The sequence below is a fragment of the Anser cygnoides genome, chromosome 3, assembly GCF_040182565.1.
Source record: "Anser cygnoides isolate HZ-2024a breed goose chromosome 3, Taihu_goose_T2T_genome, whole genome shotgun sequence".
Lineage (NCBI taxonomy): Eukaryota > Metazoa > Chordata > Aves > Anseriformes > Anatidae > Anser > Anser cygnoides.
Genome location: NC_089875.1, coordinates 39201300 through 39222627, shown reverse-complemented (window position 1 = coordinate 39222627; position 21328 = coordinate 39201300). Strand labels below are relative to the sequence as shown.

The 21328-nt window shown below is 34.8% G+C and overlaps 1 protein-coding gene across 1 annotated transcript in view; it reads right to left on the bottom strand.

The window, feature by feature from the left end:
• Window positions 1-864: 864 nt before the first annotated feature.
• The window catches only part of CEP170 (centrosomal protein 170), a 101025-nt gene continuing 80561 nt past the window's right edge, over window positions 865-21328 (bottom strand). The window contains 7 exon segments of the mRNA XM_048079926.2: window positions 865-2757; window positions 5696-5747; window positions 7905-7998; window positions 13226-13314; window positions 13586-13753; window positions 15194-15341; window positions 19603-19837. Of these exon segments, the coding sequence (XP_047935883.2) occupies window positions 2471-2757; window positions 5696-5747; window positions 7905-7998; window positions 13226-13314; window positions 13586-13753; window positions 15194-15341; window positions 19603-19837 (1073 nt within the window). The 3' untranslated portion in view covers window positions 865-2470.

Below are 21328 nucleotides of genomic sequence, written 5' to 3'. Positions count from 1 at the left end.
CAACCTGGAGCCAAACCAGAATGTTCAATAAAGTTTTCCAATATATGAAGCACAAGGAAAGCAGTCTGGAAACAATTTGATATTGCACCTGGCAGGTGCAATAAAGCTCACTTATTTTCATTCTATAAAGGGGGAAACAGTCACTATTTGGTGACTAGCATACTGGACTATTTTTGCCTCTAGTTTTGCACACAAAAATCAATTCAAATGTTGTAACAAAGCTGAGTATAGGAAAGCAAGCCAATAGTGTCAGCACAGAATAAATGACGCAGGGGTGGCGATACTACAGCGTTTTCAGTATTTATGAAGAATGCCATTTCCTATTTCAGTACAGGTAAGGTGGAATGCAGGAGGATTGTGTGAACTTCCCAGCACTGAATTACATACTCACACGCTTGTAAAGTTCCAGAAACACTTTATTTAAAAATGGAGTTGTAAATGCATATAACAAAATAACATACATAATAAATGTAACAAAAATAAATAAGGAGAACATGTTCATATAAAATAAGAACATAGTAATGCAAAATGCTTATTACAGAACATAAAGGTATCAACGCCTGAAGGAACACAAACAGAATCTTGCATGAAGAGCCCGCACCTTTAATCCTTCCTAGCCATCTCCTACTTCCCACTCGAGTCTGCAGAAAAATTATGTTTCCAAGCATGAAACAAAAGAAGGAATTATGGTGATGGTTTGGTACACTCTGTTTTCAATACCTAGCTCTAGTTTCAATTTGTTTTTGCCCTTCTGCACCTTCTAAAACTTTTCTTGTAGCCCTGTAAACTAGTGTAGTTCAGGCTTCCACAGTTAGCTGGAGTAGAGCATATTGAATCATACATGAAGGCTGTTTGCTTTTAATTATTATTTTTTTTTTAAAGAAAATATGAAATCCATTATACAACAGATTAGTGGTTTTGTTTTTACATCTCTACAAAAAAAGTTTTTGTGTTTTTATTAACTGGTCCAACTTTTACTGATTTCTGAAAGCCTGTACAATTTAAAAGTGTACAGAAAGTAGATTTTTTAAACAAATGTCATAGAGGATTATTGCTGATATTAAAGACCATTTCATAAAAGCTGAAAAACTGTATCTTTAACCTTAATATATAGAGACTGATGCAAACATAGGAAAATTCCAGTCTATTAGTTACATTTAACAGAAATAACATTCCTCCAAATTACAGTGTTCTGGAAATACAAAGTAATTTCCTTTTATTTTTATTATTATTTCCAAATGTTAAGTTACTGGGACAACTTATAAGGAAAATAGGCTTATATAGGAAACTTTAAATAGACTTGCTTTTCCGTGGTATAAGCAAAATGTCTGTGTTAGCAGTCTTCTTCCAGAATCCTTTTAAACATGTAAGACAGAGACAGCTTTACTAGCAAGACTATGGGAAAATATACAGAAACAAATTAAAATCATTTGCTTGGGAGTGCATCTATTGATCAAGCAAATTATGACAACTCTATTTCAAGTCCCTAAAGAAAATTTTACATCTCATGATCATTCCAAGGAACAGTAATTTCTTTCATAAGCTTATGTTGCATTTGAATTGGTGAGAGCCCATTTGCCTCAATATGCTTTAAAATGTCCCACATTGCTGTATGTTTAAATTTGTTTCCTAGTTTCAACAAACATTTGGACAGGAATATGAAATACTTCTACTTTTATTAACATCAAAAAGACATTTGAAGATCAAAAAGTGCCAAATAGTCCTTTCAGAGAGTAAATTAAAACACTGCAATGTTAATGCAAGTACAGTATTATCAGTTTTCTATGTACACCAAAACACTGTTTGCTGTTTAATGATATCGATATGTTCACCTACCACTCCCAGCAAATCTTAGTGCAAACATAATATGTGAACTTCGTAAACCCCAAGACAATTTACGCAGCAACAAGGTTATATAAATCACAGAACTGTTTGAGATTCTCAGCACACAAGAATGAATGTTTTCTGAAATCTGTCTTACCTTTTGCAGTAATGTGTCATTGTAGTCAAAGATAATGCTTCCTATATAAATCATCTAATTCAGGATCAAATTTAACTGTTCAACAGTTCTGTACAAACTTTAGAGGAGAAAGTCCATTAAATAGAGCAGCTTGGCAAAGAGATTTGGGGTTTCAGTAACATTAAATGTTAGACTGCTTGCATGGCTTTTAAAAAGAAATAAATCTGTTAAGGGAAAACTGCTGATATAGTAATTCTTTTGCAAAGCACACAACCACAAAGGGCAAACCTGCCACAATCTGCTTTCCTACACTGGTATCTATGCACGTCTTTATGATTTGAAAAGGATTTGTGTGACAATCAAAGCATCACAGTTAAAGAAAACTGGTTTAATAAAACAATTGCTGTTTGACCAAGCCTTTTTTATTTTTTAGTTATAAAACCAATATTATAATCTTTCCAGTATTTCAAAACATTCCATGTGAACGGTATTTGTATCAACACTCAGATGTCATTCACGCAGAGTGGCATCTTCTTCTTCGCCATCTGGATTAAACCTATTGAAATGTATGCTGAAATCCGACTCAGATTCAGTGGTCTCAAATTCAGCTGCAACAGGGACGGCAGCGGGTCGAGGAGCCCGTGCTTCAGGCTGGCAGTTTGGCTGCACTTGAGGACGGGTGTTTTGGGAAATAGGACTGGACTTCTGCTTTGGCTGAGCTGGTAAGATGGGGCTGGCAAATCCCAAATTGCTCAGAGCATCCAAGGTACCATCAGGGTCAATCATAGCGTTAATTGCTAAGCAATCAAGAAAAGATGAAAGGGATAGGGAAGAAACCATGAAAAACATTATTTTCTGCACTAATGAAAATAGCTTATTCGTATCTCCTCACTTTTTATTCTGTTTACATATTAACATCTCTGACTAGAGTAAAAGCCCACAAACGATCCCAACAGGATCAATAACTGAAGTTATCTGTCAACTATTCAGAATCTAGAGATGTAAAATCCTATTCTAACACTTTTATTTTTATGACGACAGGAACTTTTTATATATGCTGACCACTGCAATACAATGGTATATACAACATATACGTAGCTGATACATATGTTTAAAAGCATTTGCATTTATTAAAATTGCACATGAAAGGGAATTGCACAAACTAAACACTGCCTGATGTGGGGGTGGTAAGGGATGACTAACAGTCTCTAACTAGCTTATGGGGACTGGAAAGAAAGAGGGGATTTTTAGTCATGTTTAAGGGACTGTTTCTTTAATATTATAAGCACATTATGTTGCATCCCTCCCCATGCCCAAGTATCCACAGCTGCTAATTACACAATTGAATGAAATTTGTACAAAAAAGCTATCATTTATCCTTTTATATATAATGATGGGTTTATTGTCCCTCTCCCTCCAGATAGTGAGGGCAAACTGAAAGCGCCCAGTACATGTTTATTTTGCTGAACTATTAATACACGTGTCATATTTAACAGAACCTTTCTGTTTTCTATTTCCAAAACTCAATTAACATACATTTGAATACCACTGCGTACACAAGGAAATTTGGTCTCTTTTTCTGGGCCTTATTTGTTATGTAATCTGAACATAACCTAATTTGTAACAAATTAACATTTTCTTGAAAATTAGCATGAAACAAATATTAATTTGTCAATAAAAGTCACTAATGATTTCCCCTGAAATATTCTTTAAAAAAAAAAACACACATTAATGGAGGATTAAATCTGAATTAAAAAAAAGGAAATTTAAAACAAAGATAATACATTTATGATTATACATGAACAAGGACAACCAATTCATTTGACCCCTCCAAGTAAAGCAATAATCTAAGTATAAACAACACATAAATGTAAGCTCTTTTTAGAATTAGAATAGTTGAGTCAGAAGGGACCTACAAAGATCATCGAGTCCAACTGCCTGATCACTAAGGGACTAACCAAAAGTTAAAGCATTGAGGCAATAATTGAGGGCATTGTCCAAATGCCTCTTGAACGCTGACAGACATGGGCCATCAAACACCTCACTAGGAAGCCTCTTCCAGTGTTCGACCACTCTCATTGCAAAGGAAATTTTCCTAATGGCCAACCTGAACCTCCCCTGGCACCACTTTGTCCTGTTCCTTCATGTCCTGTCATTTGTTACCAGAGAGAATTGTCTCAATTTTAAAATATATGTAGCTTATAGGTTGATTTTGATAAATGGAATATATGTCTAAATAGCAGACCTTGTCAACACTTCCCCCCCCCCCCCCCCCATTTTAACACGTAGGTTAAGTCTTTGCATGTGAAAAAGCAAAGAAATAACTGTTCTATTTCATAGTCTGTGGATTCCACAATCACAGAGAATGGACCTAGTAGTATGAAGGGAAGATGTCAAAAACTGATCCTAGATTTTCATTTTACGGTCAGATAAATCTGACTTTTTTTTTTTTTTTTTTTTGAGATTTCCTATAGATTATAGTCCCAGAGCATTATTTATACTGAATTGTTCTACACATGAGGGCATTACTGATGTGCAAAGACTATTTTATAAAGCCTAATCTCAGTAGGATATGCAGTCCCTCTGAAATCACACTTGGAAAAATATCAAGACCTGCTGCATTTATATAAAACACTCTGAATGCATAACAAGTTTCCTATTCCAAATACAAATGTATGCATAAATGCAATACCTGAAAGAGACTCTGGACGCCTACCTGTGCAATTTGCTCTAGGGAACCTGCTTTGGCAGGGGAGTTGGACCCGATGATCTCTCGAGGTCCCTTCCAACCCCTACAATTCTGTGATTCTGTGATCACCTACTCTTCAAAATTTTCCCACAAAAATATTTATATTAAGGAAGTTTCACAAGTAATTCTTCTGGGATTCCATTGTAAACTGAGCCTGTTCTCACCCCCCAAAAAAATATATCACTATTCTGTTTTAATATAATTCAGTGATGTTTCTTCACCAGATACGCCAGTAATTATATGGTATTAAATTATGTAACATACTGTGATCATATTTTAATAAGATGTGACAATTTTGTTTCATATATATAAAATCATAAAATCATTTAAGTTGGAAAAGACCTCTAAGATAATCACATTCAACTGTTAGCATAGCTCTGCCAAGTCTACCACTAAACCATGTCCCTAAGCACCACATTACCCATCTTTTGAATGCCTCCAGGGACGGTGACTCAACCACTTCCCTGTGCAGCCTGTTCTAATGCCTCACAACCCTTTCAGTGAAGAAATTTTTCCTAATATCCAACCTAAACCTCACCTAATACAACTAAAGGCCATTTCTTCTTGTCCTATCACTTGGTGCTTGAGAGAAGAGACTGACCCCCACCCTGCTACAACCTTCTTTGAGGTAGTTGTAGAGAGCAATAAGGCCTCCTCTGAGCCTCCCTTTCTCCAGGCTAAACAACCCCAGTTCCTTCAGCTGCTCCTCATAAGCCTTGTCCTCTAGACCCTTCAGCAGCTTCATTGCCCTTCTTTGGACATGCTCCAAAGCACCTTGACGTCCTTCTTGTAGTGAGGGGCCCAAAATTGACCACAATATTTGAAGTGAGGCCTCACCAAAGCCACGTACAGAGGGACAATCACTTCCCTGGTCTTGTTGGCCACACTATTTCTGATACAAATATATATATATATATATATATATATAAATTAAAAAAACTGGAAGCAGACAATGATTAGAGAGAAAAGTGGAAAATGATCTCTACCTTGCAACTGTTTCTCAACTCGTTTCAGTTCCTGTAAGATCGACGATATTTCCTAGGAAAGAATCAAATATGCAAATGCTCAAGGACACATTTCATTAAGGAAGAAGACATTCAAACTATGTATCAGTAGCAAATAATCCCTCTCTCCAGATTTTGCAATATGGTATTTGTGTTGTCCCTCCTTGCATCAGGAATACCCTTGCTGGGTGGGGCCATGCCACTTACACCATGGGCCCTAGGTGCTTCAGGATGGACCACTGTGGCCCTCTTGGAAATGAACTATTCTTCCTGACTGGCCAATAGCTCAAATCAACAAATCCTCATTTTGTCCCTTGCTTAATTGCCTACGCTAATTTTTCGTAAGCATTGACAGATAGGCATCCCAGTTGTGTAGAAACAAGGCAAAGTGAAAGCAAACCTTCAAAGGGAAGTCAACACATAAACCCAGTATCAACGGAGTAGACATGCTGATTCATAACCTTGCTCAGATGCAAGTCAGAACAGGCAGTAAGATGACTACCTTAGGATTTTACCTTCAACCACTGGGCCCTGTGCCTGTGAGGGCCTGCACCGCACCAGCGCTGGGCCTTCAGCACTCATTTGCCTTTACAGTGCCTCTGCACTGTGCTGCTTGCTAACACAGATGTAGCCACAGCAGTGCAGTCAGGAGCACAACAATCATTAAATGCACCACATTTTGGATTATAATAAATATGCAAATCCTGCTGCTTAAGAACACTGGACCCTGCACTGAAGAATACTGCTAATCTGATTGCTGAGGAAAGCTATCAGCGATCTTTATAAGCAGGTAATTTTCAAAGGTGCTCAATTTCAGAAATCTATTGAAGGATTTCTGCACTAACTAATTTGATGTGGATTTTTGTGGCTGGCCAAGAAGTTGTATCTTGGATTTTACAAAGCCATTATCTTTAAGCAAATTCCACATCTGAGCTGGACATATATGTCCCAAGGTCAAAGCAAACATCAGCTACAACTGTCCTCTGCTAACTTTTTATAACATTTTGTGGTTAAAAAAAAAAAAAAAGCACCACTTCAGTATGGGTTTGAATGATACACTGCTCTGAAAAATAAGCAGAAACTTGAAAATAGACCAATAAAACACACACTTTCAAACAACGTGAGATGCTTTAAAGTATTGGAAGAAAAAATTGTAAAGTGCTGAGCAAATATACAAAAAATCGTGTTTTTTCATGAAAGCCTTAAAAAAAACACATTAATGGCACTTAGAATGTAAAACACTGAACTTTGTTCTTATTCTGGATATGGATAGGATAATTATATGATCATATTTCTGAAATTACACATTTCCATGAGTAACCTTGATTAAACTTTGAAAACAAATAAACAACCCCACCCCCCCAACATTCTGCTGAAATTACAGGTCAAGTTCTTTAATATTTTCAGGAAAAATCAATCTGGATACATATTATACTGTAAAAACTTGTAACGATATAACAGAGGAGTACTAGCCAGTTCAAGACCAGAGGAACTATGAGCATATTTTGTTTCTCTATCAGTCCAGGATGAAGGACATGAGGAGGAGTTTCCTCTCCTGCCTTTCCCTCAGAAAAGAAAGCTGCCTCCGTAAGTTGACTTTGCTAGCAGCACAATACTCCAGCAGTCAGGGTAATAAAGCTAGGCTCTCTACCTGCTCTCACGTGAAGAAATGTTTTTTAAACCCTATGCTCTGTGTATAGAAGCAGAAGACAAGTATACCAGGAAAAAACACGTGCTCCATTCCCTCACACTGTCACACAGTCTGGTCATGAAATATTTCTGATTATGCAGGGGTAGAAGACTGTACAATCAACTAGAGCTGTAGTTGGTACCCTACAGTTGTCGTTTCACCATAAAATTAAAACGATTAGATTTGAAGAGTTTTTCTTACAATATGTCTACAGATTCTTTTCCTTCCCACATATCAAAAGATAACTATTTCTCTGAATATGATTAATCACTAGGTAAAGTAGTCTTGAAATTGTAAAACAAGTTATTTGAAAGCATCCAACATTCAAACTGATGGTTATCTTCAGTTAAATAATAGTGATCAGTTAAGTCTGTAAACAGCTTGCATCCTTTTCAGTTATTCTGTTTGCAACATTTGAATATAGCATGTTCTTCTACTTATTATTTAGTAACTATATGACAAAAACATTCATTCTGTCCCAGAAAAGGTACGTATTCATACCATGCTTGATGTTTTCACAATAGGAACTTCACTTTCTGCTCGCAACTTGTTTTCAATTTCTTCCCAGTTTCTGTCTTGGTCCTTAAATAATATTCTAGAACAAAGAAATGCAAGAATAGTATGTTTAAAGTAGATAAAAGGTAGACAAACTAAAACTTAAAGATTAGATACACAATCCAAAAAAGCAGCCTAGGGAACACTGAATAAAACCAAAATCTGAAAATATTGAAAACTGATAGAATTGAACCAGAAAGTTTGAATTCGTAGGGTAGCATACAGAGTTTCAGCAATATCATTCGTATTTACATTAAAATGGCAATGGTGCAGCTAAATACTTGCTTATGGTGTTGAAAAGGCACAGTTGATTCTTTCTGCCAGCACTGAGACAATTTTATTTTATTTTTCAAACTACTTTATAGTAGTCAAGAGAATTTCCTGTTAACATTCCATTTTACAACAATGGCAAAATATATGAAAAAGATTAACACTGGTAAATAAATTCAACTTCTACATTTGTACTTTATATTAATTTAGAGAAAAAAACACTTTTGGAAATTAAAAATATGTTACACAGAAGATATTGTTTTTCTAATGCATGAAAACTCTCAATGCACAAATTGTATACACATAGTTCAGCAATAAATATTACTTGTTTAAGAAGTCACTTCTATTATCTGTAAAATCCCAAAGCATGTTATGAGATCCCCAGGTGGGTTTTTTGTTTGTTTGCTTTTACTGTTTTGCTTCCCTGCTGTGATAACATTGCTGTATTATAAACATAATTTAAATTGTCCATATTTACACAATTGAAAAGAAGGAATCCATGTGTATTTAAGGATCTGGGTATTCTTTTTTTTTTTTCTCTTTCCTAAGTGACACCACATGACGTTAGTGAAGTATATTCTAAATCCCCTTCTTTAATTGCTATGATTAGATACTAACTCTAGCTGGAAATGCAACTGTAGCAAACATTAATGGTATTTTAGACTTAACTTTAGACTTGAACCTGCAGTAAAACAGACCTCTAAGCAAATCAATTTAAAACCTAAAAGTAGTATATTTTAAAGAAATTACTAGCATTGGTAGGACTTTCAGGAAATTATTATTTAAGGTACAAATTCATGATACCGTGCATCTCAAAGACTTTATTTAGCAGTAAACACCACAAGTAGAAAAATAGAGAGATTATTGTGACACTGCTTGCTTTTTAATTTACCTTTTTGTTCATATGAGCTTAAAATATTCTGTATTTATATATAATTAATGACCTTATTTATATATGTGGTGCTTTCACCCTTATTCTCCTTTAGAGATGATATTACTTTTTTACAATTTGAAAAATTTACACTTCAGAAGTTAACTTATTTAAAACAATAGAAAAAATGGAAAAAGTAATTTAAAAGATATTACTTCCACTATAATTTGGACTGGCCAATTTGTTTTTGGCATTATTTGAGGAATTATATTTCCTTTTTGCAACATTTCTTCCTTCTGCTCTTGCCCTTGCCCAGTCTTTTTGTTGCAAATCTGCCTAACCTTTCTTCTTTGGTTGTGCTCAGTCCTCATTTTTCTTTTGTTGCACTTTGCAGGATGCACAAACAACTGCAGGAACTGATGAGTGGTGCCTGCACTGAGCTGATTGCTTTGCCTAGATTTTGCCTGACTGAACAGGTACTTGCCTGCTGCAAGTCAAGCCAATAGTACTGCATTCATATTGTACAGCACAGATAAAAACCGGTATGTCTTGTCACTGCAAAGTGTACTTACCTCTTCCCTCCATAATCTCTGAAAATTCCTGCAAATGCATTACAACATACCAGGACAGAAAAGCAAACAAGCTGCGTATCTGCTTCCTGTGAAGCCACCACAGTAATTCATAAGCAAAGAATTGGTTACAGAATACCCAGCAAGAGTGCTACAGAATTTTTAATTACAATGTCATTTCATGTACATCAGTGGGTAAGAACCTGATTACACACACCAACGAATATAAGTATATTAGCAACACCCAAGCTATGACCTTATCCTGAAGAAAAATGCAAATATACAGAGGGTTTGGTGAAAGGAAAGAATCAAGCACTTGAACCTGGTTCAAGCTGAACACCATGCTATGGCCTGGAAAAAAAAACACCTTGGCCAGCTCTGAGAGAATTTAGCCAAGGAATACAGCATCTGAAGCTTCTCTCAATCCTATTTCTTAATATAAGGTAGGAATGATGACAGAACTCAGTAGAACTCTGAACATTATCCATAAAGTAGAAAACAGAAATGGCAGATCTAATGAAATAGGGAAGAAACTAGTCAAGCCAAAAAGATAGACATTTATTTTTCTCCTCAGATTTATTTATCTTCACGACTGATTTCTGCTCCATTTTAATTTCCAATAGATCATCTTGTCAAAAATGACTGAAAATATTTATGATCATAGTATTTTTAGCTAAAGTGAAACTGGTCTTTTCAGTAAAGCTAGCTTCTGCAACTAAAATGTTATAGAAAGAAGAATGTTTATGTTTACAGGAAGCACGTCTTTGACAATCTGAACTCAGATAGGAGGGATGTAATTTTTTAGTATGTATGGTGGAATTTGTAATTGCACTATACTGTCTATGCTCTTGTGAAAGAAGCTTACATTGGTGAACAATGAAATTTGAGGGAGGACTTAAAAACATAGTTAAGCTCACTGGTGCCTATAAACCTTTCTCATCTCCTTTCAGGGTCAAGTACTCTGGAAGAATACACAACTGTTTGCTTGACAAATCCTGACTGATTCTCATTTTATCTCTTCTGGACAGAAATTTTAACTGGCTTAGCTCCAGTGAAATGAATAGAAGGATAGAGTTTGTTGAACTTACTACAGAATTTACCTTAGCTTTGTTGACATATGTAGCTCTTTGCTCCCTTATATGTTCTCTAAAAACAATTCTAAAACTATTGTGTTTTTCTAATTCAAAATACCGATGACATTATGATTAATGTCATATTATTCAAATCCATTCTGAGCAGCAGGAAATTTTGATTACAGTTCTGGGAATATGCTAAAGAATTTCAAATAGATAAAAGTTTTCCAATATATATTTATTGAAAAATGTAATGCCACTCTCTTTAAATGTATATAGAATATTTACATATATGCTTACGTTTATAGTATCGTACATGATCAAATCATTGTTGCATTAATTATAATGTAATATGACATACCCATTAAGCTCAGAAAAGTTAGCAGAAATGTGTAAGAATATTATCATTACCTGTTTTTCTCAGAATGCATTTGCATACATAAATTTGTTTTAATTCACTGTACTAACAGTTTTTTGTGTTAAACAAACTACAACTGTGCTAGCAAAATATTTACAGATCACAAGCTTCAAATCATCAAGAAAAATCAGCATGACAAAAAGAATAGAGCATCTACTATCTACTGCTTTTGAGGCATTTTAAGATTCGTATCATCCTACAAGCCTACCATAAAAAAGTCAGTCAATAAGTAAGATTCTTGTTCCGATGATGCAGCTTTAAAAGGAAAAAAAATATATTGGTAAGCAGAGTTCCTCATGGATGTCACTGTATTTCTCCAGAGAATTACGCTCAAAGCAAAACTTCATGTAATATTTTTGCAATGTTTCTGTCTGCAGTATTTTGAATGCCTTTTAGAAAGACTTTCGAAGAACACTCACACTTATGTATCGCTTTGTACATGTTTCTTTGCTTACTTGTTGGGATCAGCTGTTAAAGTAAATGATACGGTGCACTCAAAGGTAGCATAAACTTGAATAAGTTGTGAATTTCTACACAATTTGTTATAAATTCTGCATAATAAAGTTGAACTCTGTTAATTTGACATAGGTTTTGAGGGTAACTATATTGTAAATCTGCATTTCACAAATTCACTGGTATCTGAAATTTGTATAGCAATAGATATTTGTGTCTTTTGCTTAAGGATATTTAAATAAATAATGATACATGAAATCAAGTATCTGGGGAAACCAAGAAAGGAAAGGCAGTGAACAGTGTAATACAGTATTATAATCCTGTAGCCTGCAAATGGTAAATTGGAAAAAGAAGCAAGACAAATGTCAGTTTGGGAACATGTTCTGAGATAGCAGAAATAACATACTCACAAATGTTACCTATAACCACCAGTAAAAATAGAACAGACACACACACAAAAATAGAACAGATATAATAAGAATGGACTGTTTTAAAGACTTGATTCTTCAGTTATACTCTTCCTACTAGAAACAATAATACTAGAAATGACAGATAATCTACAGTTTTTACTGATTTATATTGATATTTTTTTCTTGATTTGTATGGTCAAGCCTTTTTCAGTAGTCCCATGGGAATACAACATTCAAATATGCTAGTATTTTGCTGCTTTTAGTTGTTACATCACCTTATGATGAATTTAATTTGTGATTTGGTCATCCATCCAAGATTTCAGTATGGGACACTTACTAGACAAACCAATCAATTACTGACCTAATATTTTCTCACATTAAAAAAATATACATGAAGTTCAGCCAAGTGACTTACTTTTTCTTTTACATACACTATTTTTAAATGATTAACTGCACAATGACAGGAAGAAGGACATGTGAATTATACAACCCTGAACTTTTTATTTAGAATTTGTATTTCCTCTTGTCAACTAAAGTGGTCACCAAATGGTTGTACACTCACTCATTCAAGTTAAAAGCAGCTGTTGCTAGAGAAACAGGTTATCATTTTTGACATGTCTGTACTTTGTTAGCTACTACGATATTTTTGGCAGGAATCTAACTATCTAAGCAGGAGTTTTCAATTAAAAATAACAGATGTCATCATCTGTTATTTTAGTTACTGTCTCCAGAGCAAATTCTTTTTCAGAAGGATTTACTGAAACTTCTCTCCTCTCTCCAGTTGTTTTTCTTCCTAAAATGGTTGATCCTTACATCAGCTTGGCAACTACACAGTTCAGTACACTTTAAGTTTATCTTTTAAGAGAGTTCTATTAGTCTTGCATAGAGGTAATGTAGATTTTGCACAGCATTATCATACTTTGCAACAGCACTTTTGCTGGAAGTATAAATATTATTCTGTCCATGCAAATTTTGCTGATATTTAACTTCATATAATGTGTAACACACACAAGCAATAATGGAAAAATTATTAATTCCAAATCTTATTGAAGACTACAAAAAAAACCCAACATAACTAACATTGCTTTTTTAAAACACTAGTTGCTACCAAACACATTTGCTATATCTGAATAATACATGTCGCCTACTAGGAATGTTGATGAGAGCAGAACATTTTCAATAACAACAATTAAAAAAAAATACCTGATTTTGCCAGCTGTTTTGTCTATGGATTGTCTTATCTTGCGAGAAAACTGGAAGACTGAGGACAACAGCAAACTGTCCCCCATAACCTGCAATAAGTTTTAAATAAGGTTAAACAAACAATTCCATATATTTTCAATTACCTTTTTACCATTAAAAACCACACACGTTCTAATTAGTATCCTATACAATCATATTAGAACATTTTGCAAATTAAATAACACACAAAGTATGTTTTCTAGGATTAATGCTACCTGATACAGGTAGGAATGAAAGGATAGTGTAGAACACTAAGCAGAGAGACAATTGTGAAAAATTAAAATAGACCTACTACTATAGAGAAACTTGTTGTGTACTCACTTCATCTCTGCTCCAAGTCCTCCTTCGGGTAATCGTTGGGGGATCCGTGATATCTGGTAGCTGAGGTCTAGCATCATTAGGCCGACCATTCCCCTCTGGTGGTTTGGCATGCACTAGTGGAGGGATTTTTCTAAAATTGAGACTTTCATCAAATACTCGGTCAACCAACTGGAGAATAAAAGAAAAATACAGTTTATGAAACCAACTAATGATGAAGTGAGACTAATCTTTTTTTCCTTTTGAAACAGATTACAAAAAGTCTACCAAATAAAAATCATTCTGTTGTCTTTTGTAGTATAAACTGAGGCATCGCCAATGTAATGATACCTTGTAAAAACGAATGCCGTTTTTCCAAAAAGCAGACATACGTGGTAACTACATGACCAGCCCACAGAAATTTTGCTTACAGACAGGTAACATGATAGTTACCTATAAACTGGTTTGGCCTTTAATTAATGGAATATATTTGTGAAATTAAGTACAGTACAATCAAATTTAGATTTTTTTTCCCAATTAATTGTAGTATTACAGAAGCACTATACCTACTTAAAGGGGACACTGCCACCTGCAGTAGTATTACACATTGTGCAGGATTTTTTAAAGAAGAAAAACAGTAGCATAATAATTCAAGCAATCTAGCTGGATTTGAGAAAATGAGCACTTTCCTTACTGAAGTTTAGCCATGAGTCCATACGAATTAAAAATAAAATCTATGTGGGTGTAGTTATAATTTTTCTAAGTACAGAACTCAGGTTTCTCATCACTGTTTATATCTTTTTTTCCACAGAAAATGACAGTATTTTACTAGTAAAAGTCAACTGATGTATTAACCAAACTTTACATACACAAAAATGAATAAACACATTTTGAAAGGAGTACTATGAAGAAAAAAAAGCAGTAAACATTTATAACATATTAGGGTGAACTGTATATGGTAGAAAGTGATGATTTCAGTTCAAATCAACATGTTTACCGGCATTAGAACTGTGATGGTTACTAGAACAAGTTAGTCAATATATTCAAACAAAAGCACACCAGAGATAGTCAAAGAAAATTAGAACTAGAATAGAATAGAATCACAGGGCAAACTTATTTCAAGGCAGTTTTTGACAATGTTATTAGGAGAGAAAATACAAAGTTATTGTTAGCTGATGGTGCCTAAGCATTTAAATGTTCAGAAGAAGAAACTTTAATGTCATTTGTGAAAAGAGGGGCTTTTTTGTTTTTAAGTACTGTACAAAGTATTAAACATATACATATATATATATATATCCCTGCATAGACACTAGTATCTTTAAATGCACTTAGATACTATTCAATATCTAAGGCTATGGTTAAGCTAGAAACAAATAACCATCTAGGTCCTATGCTTTGTGGAAAAAAAGAGACAGACAGATAGGATGCATTTGGGTGACATTTTTTACAATCTGTGTTAACAGAATCATTTCTGGGTAATTTATCAGAACGTAAAAGAACTTTAAATCAAAAAAGAACAGATCATGCGTACAGGTTGGGTGGAAATAACTAAAAAGGCTATGCAAAATGCTAAAAGCAAAAGAAATAAAGAAAAGAAAGAACCTTATGCATTTCTCCATGAAGATCTCCTACCTCTTCTCTAGTGTCTATGGCAGAGCCAGGGGTGGTGGCAGCAGTGCTTACTGTGGTACTGGGGGCAGTGCCTGATGAAGTCACTGAATCTATCTCTCCTGCTACATCGTTGATTTCCCGTGCGATGAGAGCCAGATCTTGACTGATCCTAGTAATAAAGACAGCGTTACTTTCTCCCCTAGAAATACTACTGGAGCAGTAGAGCCCAACCTGCAGCCTTTCAGCTTCTAAGTTCCAGTTTTTGATGGTAACTGTGCTATGAAAATGTGCATGCCCCTCTGAATAGAAAGTCTATTCATAGAATCACAAAAGCAAATTCTTAACTGAAGCTTCTAATAATATGCTTTTATGGAGGAAGATGGTAGAAGGCAATCTCAAGAGACAGAGCATCCTTGTTTTCTTCCTAGGACTCCCAGGCAAAGATGTGTGTAACACACACAGTTAAGTCCAATATGTGATTCAAGGGAAATACTGTGAAAATACTGCAAAGATGACTCACGTAAATGCAGTAAATCTGAAATGCACAGAATACCTTTAACTGATATCTCAGTTAACCTATTTACAAAGAACTTCCTTCAGGACCTGTGATTACCCAGCAGCCTTGCAACTTGCTCAGATCAAGCTGCTTACATGTCTGAAATTCCAGACCAATATCTTAAATCGTCAAATCAAGACAAACTTGCCAGTTGGAAAAACAGAACATGCTTGGATATGATAGAGCAATACAAATATATTCAGCTTCTCAGCTGAAGATTCCTGCAACTAATTATTGTTTGAAGTTCTCCAAACTGCTGCTGCAGCCTTCCTCTGCAGTTGCTGTACAGAAGCCTTTTCCTTTCTTCTGATCCACCACATCACAAAATAGCCCTGCTCTGTATTCTGCTCAGCAGCATGGAAGCAAAGCAGAGGAGCTTGCCTAGCTCTGCTTGTGCCTCTCCTCCCCAGAACGCCCCAAAAGACTGATAGAAAAAACGAAAAGCAACCCAAAGCAGAAGCTAAGAGCCCCCCAATAACTACGGCACCCTGAATCTCCAGCTTAGAGCAGACAGTTCAGAAGACCTAGAATTCAGAGCAGCCCAAGTGATCCCTGCTCATACTTCTGTCTGAGAGGAGTGAAGGCACAGAAGTCAACAGTGCTGACTCTGCACCACCAAGGATGCTGTGAAATAGCAGCAGCCACCATTTAAGTGGAAGGAGCTGCATGCAACAGGGATGTACGTGATGCTGGCCAGTGCTTAAGGGTGAGTTTTGCTGCCTTTTTTTTTTTTTTTTGAAATTGACTTCTTCAAGTCTGAACAAATGGACATCATCGATTTTGAGATAGTTTAATTTCTACTCACTCAGTCTTAAAACTAGAAAAGCAGAAATAATTAGAGATATTCCCAGCCAAAGAGCAACACTGGATTTTGTGGTTAATGATCAGCAATTTATGACAAAGTGCAAGATTGTGTGTCATAAATGTACATATAATTGGAATAAGGCTGGCAGAGAATATGCGGCAATTACCCATGACATACAAGACAGTATTTCTGAATTCAGGCTATGAAAGACTGGAACACTAAAGTACAAATCAAGTCAATTCCCCATTTTTATAAATTAAGATGTGGTAAATGCTTATTTCTACATTAATTTAACCTAATTATTACAATTTTTCGTCCAATTTTAATTTCTGTTTCAGGTGCTTATATAAGTGCACCATTATAACTCCAAGGTTTGAGCTACTATTCCAAGTAGAAGAGCTACTAGAACACCTGCTTCCATTGCTTCACACAGCCACACCACTTTTTTCGTAAACAGATAGATGTAGCTAATAATCACTTTTGAATCTCTGGGACAAAATTTGGCACGTCATGAATTATTGTGGAGAAAATAAGGAGGAAATTGCTATTATCAGTAAATCCCCCAGAAGACAAATGTCATTAAACAGCAAAACCAAAAGTAGTATAAATCAACTAGGACAACTCTTCACAGAAATCACCAATGCTTCGACATGCAACAGCCACTTCCACTGAATTCCTACCAAGCAATCAAAATTACGGAAAAATGTCAGATGTCCACATACAACTGAATTCAAATGAATCTTAAAGATACCATATTGAACAATTCTAACATGTATGACAAGAAATTTGTTACACAATCACCACAGTCAAACACTAGCCATGTGAACAAAATCTGGAATCAGTTTCATTGTGATAGTAAGCTATAGCCAGTACTCTGTAATTTTCTGTACAGAAACAATATAGAGTGCTAAATCAAAAGCATTATGAAAAACAAAACAGCTCAGAGCTGGGCTTGATCAATTATCAAATCATTCTGCATTAACTTATAGAAAGAAAAAGTATGGCTTAAATATAAGGAGTATGTTTTGTATAATGCAAGGAAGTAGACTTAGTCTTTATGTACACACTATTTACTCTGTTGTAATGGTAGGTTGCGTTGCAGATTTCTACTGCTTCCCTTGCATCAGTCCTTGCAATTACAGAAGGCAAATGGATTCAGGGAGACAAAACCAAAACAAACCTCAAATTCCCATTTCTACCCAAGGAAATGTTATCAGATTTGCTTTGTGAACAGACTCTTCCCCACAACTACACAGTTGATTCATCTAACAGAAGGAAAAATATGAGAACACTTGACTTGGGATAGGGAGAGCATGACCTTCTTTTTCAACAACCTTGAACTCTAACTCTTATTTACCTGTAGTGAAAGAACAGCTGTGGTGTTAGAAAAATTACAATAAAATAGGAATGCTTCCAAGAAATCTGTCATAATTCTTTACTGATGGATTACTGAAAACATTTCTATGCTTAGTCTACTATGTCATAAACTGAGTCAATTAATTTTGTAATGATACTTTGAAACCATTAAACAAAATATATGTGAAGCTCATATTGTATATTCACTCCAGGCCAAAATGTTTTAGACCAAATCTGGCTATTCCATTATTTTTAAATATCTCTTTCAAATTCTCAGTTTTATTAACATCTGTAAATTTTAGAGTCTGTGAAAAGTGCAAACCATCAATCTTTGAAGACCAATTTAAATACAACATGATGGTTATATAGAAGAAATGAAATATTTGTCACACAACCTCTACTTTCAACTATACATTTATTTTATGTAGTACTTACTTTTAACACTCCCTAATTTGATCAGCTATTCAACTAAGACTCACAGAATTTGGTAGGAATTGAATATTTTTATAGTTGTGCACACATGTATGTGTATAAACGTGCATATGTGCACAAATATATATAGCATATATATTTATGATGTTAAATGCCTGTCTTCATCTGTGTTCATAAGGGCACAATATCACCCAAGATACAATAAGGAAATTGTAGCTTTGAAGTCTCTAAGCTTTACATATTTCTGATTTTAGTCACATCTTTTTCATATTCTTGCATTAAATTGATTAATAAACTTAATTTCATTGTGATTCTCATGACTTATCAAGTCTGCCTTAAGTATTTTCTCTTTGCACACACTACGCTAGAAAAAGTATATGCTGAAAAATATTACCAAGAAGAGGCAAAAATAAATTACACTAAGAAAAGCACAGTGATTCACCAGCTGTAAGACCACACTAAGATAAATTTTAAAAAGAAAACACATTTCTTGTTTAGGCTCCCTGATTAAGTTCTGTGAAAAGGTTCAAAACTTGAACACTGGCATCTAAGTTTTAAATAACATTTATTTACTTACGTAGTTTTATTTATTTTGTGCAAGCTATTTGAAGTTTTCATTGCCCGGTTATTGCATGATACAGGAATAATAGGTTACCAGAATGTAGAAGTGATTGCCTTTTACATGGTTAACTTGAAGCACAGTGCTATTAGCAATAATGAAGAAATTGCTACACTAATCTCAGGGTCTCAGAAGAAATTACTTTTTGATGAGTGTATATGATTTAAGCCAGAAAATATCTAACATGAAATAACGTCCAGACAGACTAAACATTAAAGCAAGAACATGGTCTCTCACATTGCCCAAATCCCTTCCTCTCTCTGAGACACATAGGTACCAATCTGAAATTTTACCTCACTATCATTGTAAAGGTAGTATAAAATCCAATATACTTCAGCCTCAAGAAATACACCATTAGCAACTGAGAGTTCCACACAAAGTACCTCTGGAAGTCCCACTAATGCAACCAGAAGTTTGTATTCTGGGATCTAGCTATCATAACTCAGAAATGACCATCATCTTCCATTAGAAAGATACGTGCAGGTAACATGAGTGTTCTGTCAGTCTTTCATCAGAAATCAAATTTACCCATTAAGTTAGTGAATGAAAACTAAGTAGAGTGATACAGAAAATCCATCAGCTCACATTCTCCCATATATGTACCTATACAACTGGTTGGATACAAATCTTTGTAATTTTAGTGGTGCTCCTTGAAAACCAACCTTGCTATTTCTTCTCGATGAGCAGTCCAATCACGAATGTAATCTTCCTGTTCTTTTATTCTGTGCTTGAATGTATTGCTACTTTGAGTTGCTGTCCCAGTGCTCTGCAGTCGTGTGGTTTTCAGGGCTGGAGAGGTACGTAGACGGGTATGTTTAGGGGAATTACGGTTTGATCCAAATTCATCTTCTGAGGTGGAAGCATAATCTGTAGGAAAGCGCCTCCATCTTGCACTTACTAAATTAGTTTAATTATTAAAAAAGAATTATTATTGCATCTTTTATAAGAAAAAAATAAAATTATTTCAGTAGTATCACAAAAATACACAACTATTCATTATCAATCCCCAGATACCTCACAAAAGGTTTATTTACTACATCTTAAAAAGAAAGCTAAAAAGTTGTGTTAAATAATATTAATAAAACATAAAACGGATGCTCTTTGTATAATGATGAGTGAAATAAGATGTAAAAGCCAGTAATTGTATATGAGCTGAAGCAAACTGTATTAAAAAACAAGGGCCCAATTCATTAACATTTAAGTATATAGTCAGGTTGCACTTTTTCTGCAGATTTTTTCCCCAAGTTTCATTTATAGTTTAAGTGATACACAAAAACTGAAAAGACATGAAGGAAGGACTGAGCTGGCACCAAGCCTAGAATGCATGCTTACATAAGGAAAGCATAAAAATCACAGAAGACGCAATTTAGCCTAGAAAGAAAACCACTAATACTGTGCCATAAAAAACAGCATCACATCTAGAAAAACAGCAGCCTTTAGAGCAAAAAGTGTATTTTCTCACATGAAGCACAAAGCATATACAGCCATGTTGCTGAAGACAGACTGAAGTATAAGAGTATTGAAATTAAGTAGGAGGCTCTCTTCCCCCTATAAATTAGTCAAGTCTAGAAAATGTGTTTCAGATATACTGTCCTTGAACAATCCAAGCAGGAAGAGAGATCACTGAACGTTAAATGAGTGCTCATCACTGCAACCTGCTAAATTCTTGCAGGGGATTTAATCCCCTAAACTCACTGACATTTATGAGGCTCCGTAATTACTGTAGACATTTTTTAAAGTGTGTGATCCCCTTCTGGTAATTTAAAAGTAATAGATTTAAGCAACGCATATTGGTTTTAGTATATGAAAGAAAAATGCAAGAAGTAATAATGACTACTCCTGAACCACCAAAAGATTACAAATGAAGTATCAATGAATTTAGGTAACAAATACTGAAAGTCATTTTTAATTGATAAAAGATCTGTGCAATGCTTTGAAAGACTACAGTGTATAAAATATGACATTGGTGTATAAGCTTACATCCCTTCCCTCATGTAAATACTCCATCTGAAAACACAAATATGCTTGCAAAAATTTTTACAGGTTTAAATGTGGTCTTCAAATTGTATCCAGTTCTACTTTTTTTTTTTTTAATATTCTAATTTTATTGAAGAAAAGGAAAAAGTCTCTCCAGTTACTTATTGTATACTTTTTAGGGGGTTTCAAACTTGTTTTTATAAGGGAAATAGAACATAAGCAGAAAAAGCACATTTCCCCACCAGTAGCATGCAAGCAACGTGTGACTGAAGGCCAAAGAGCTTTATGAGTTGGGCCCAAATTTCATCATCAATTTTTCTTTAAATGCTTTGCTCTGGTTTGAATTAAACGTATGAAAATAAATACAAAATTTATCTTAACATCTCTCAAGTGAGGTAGTCCAGCAACTCA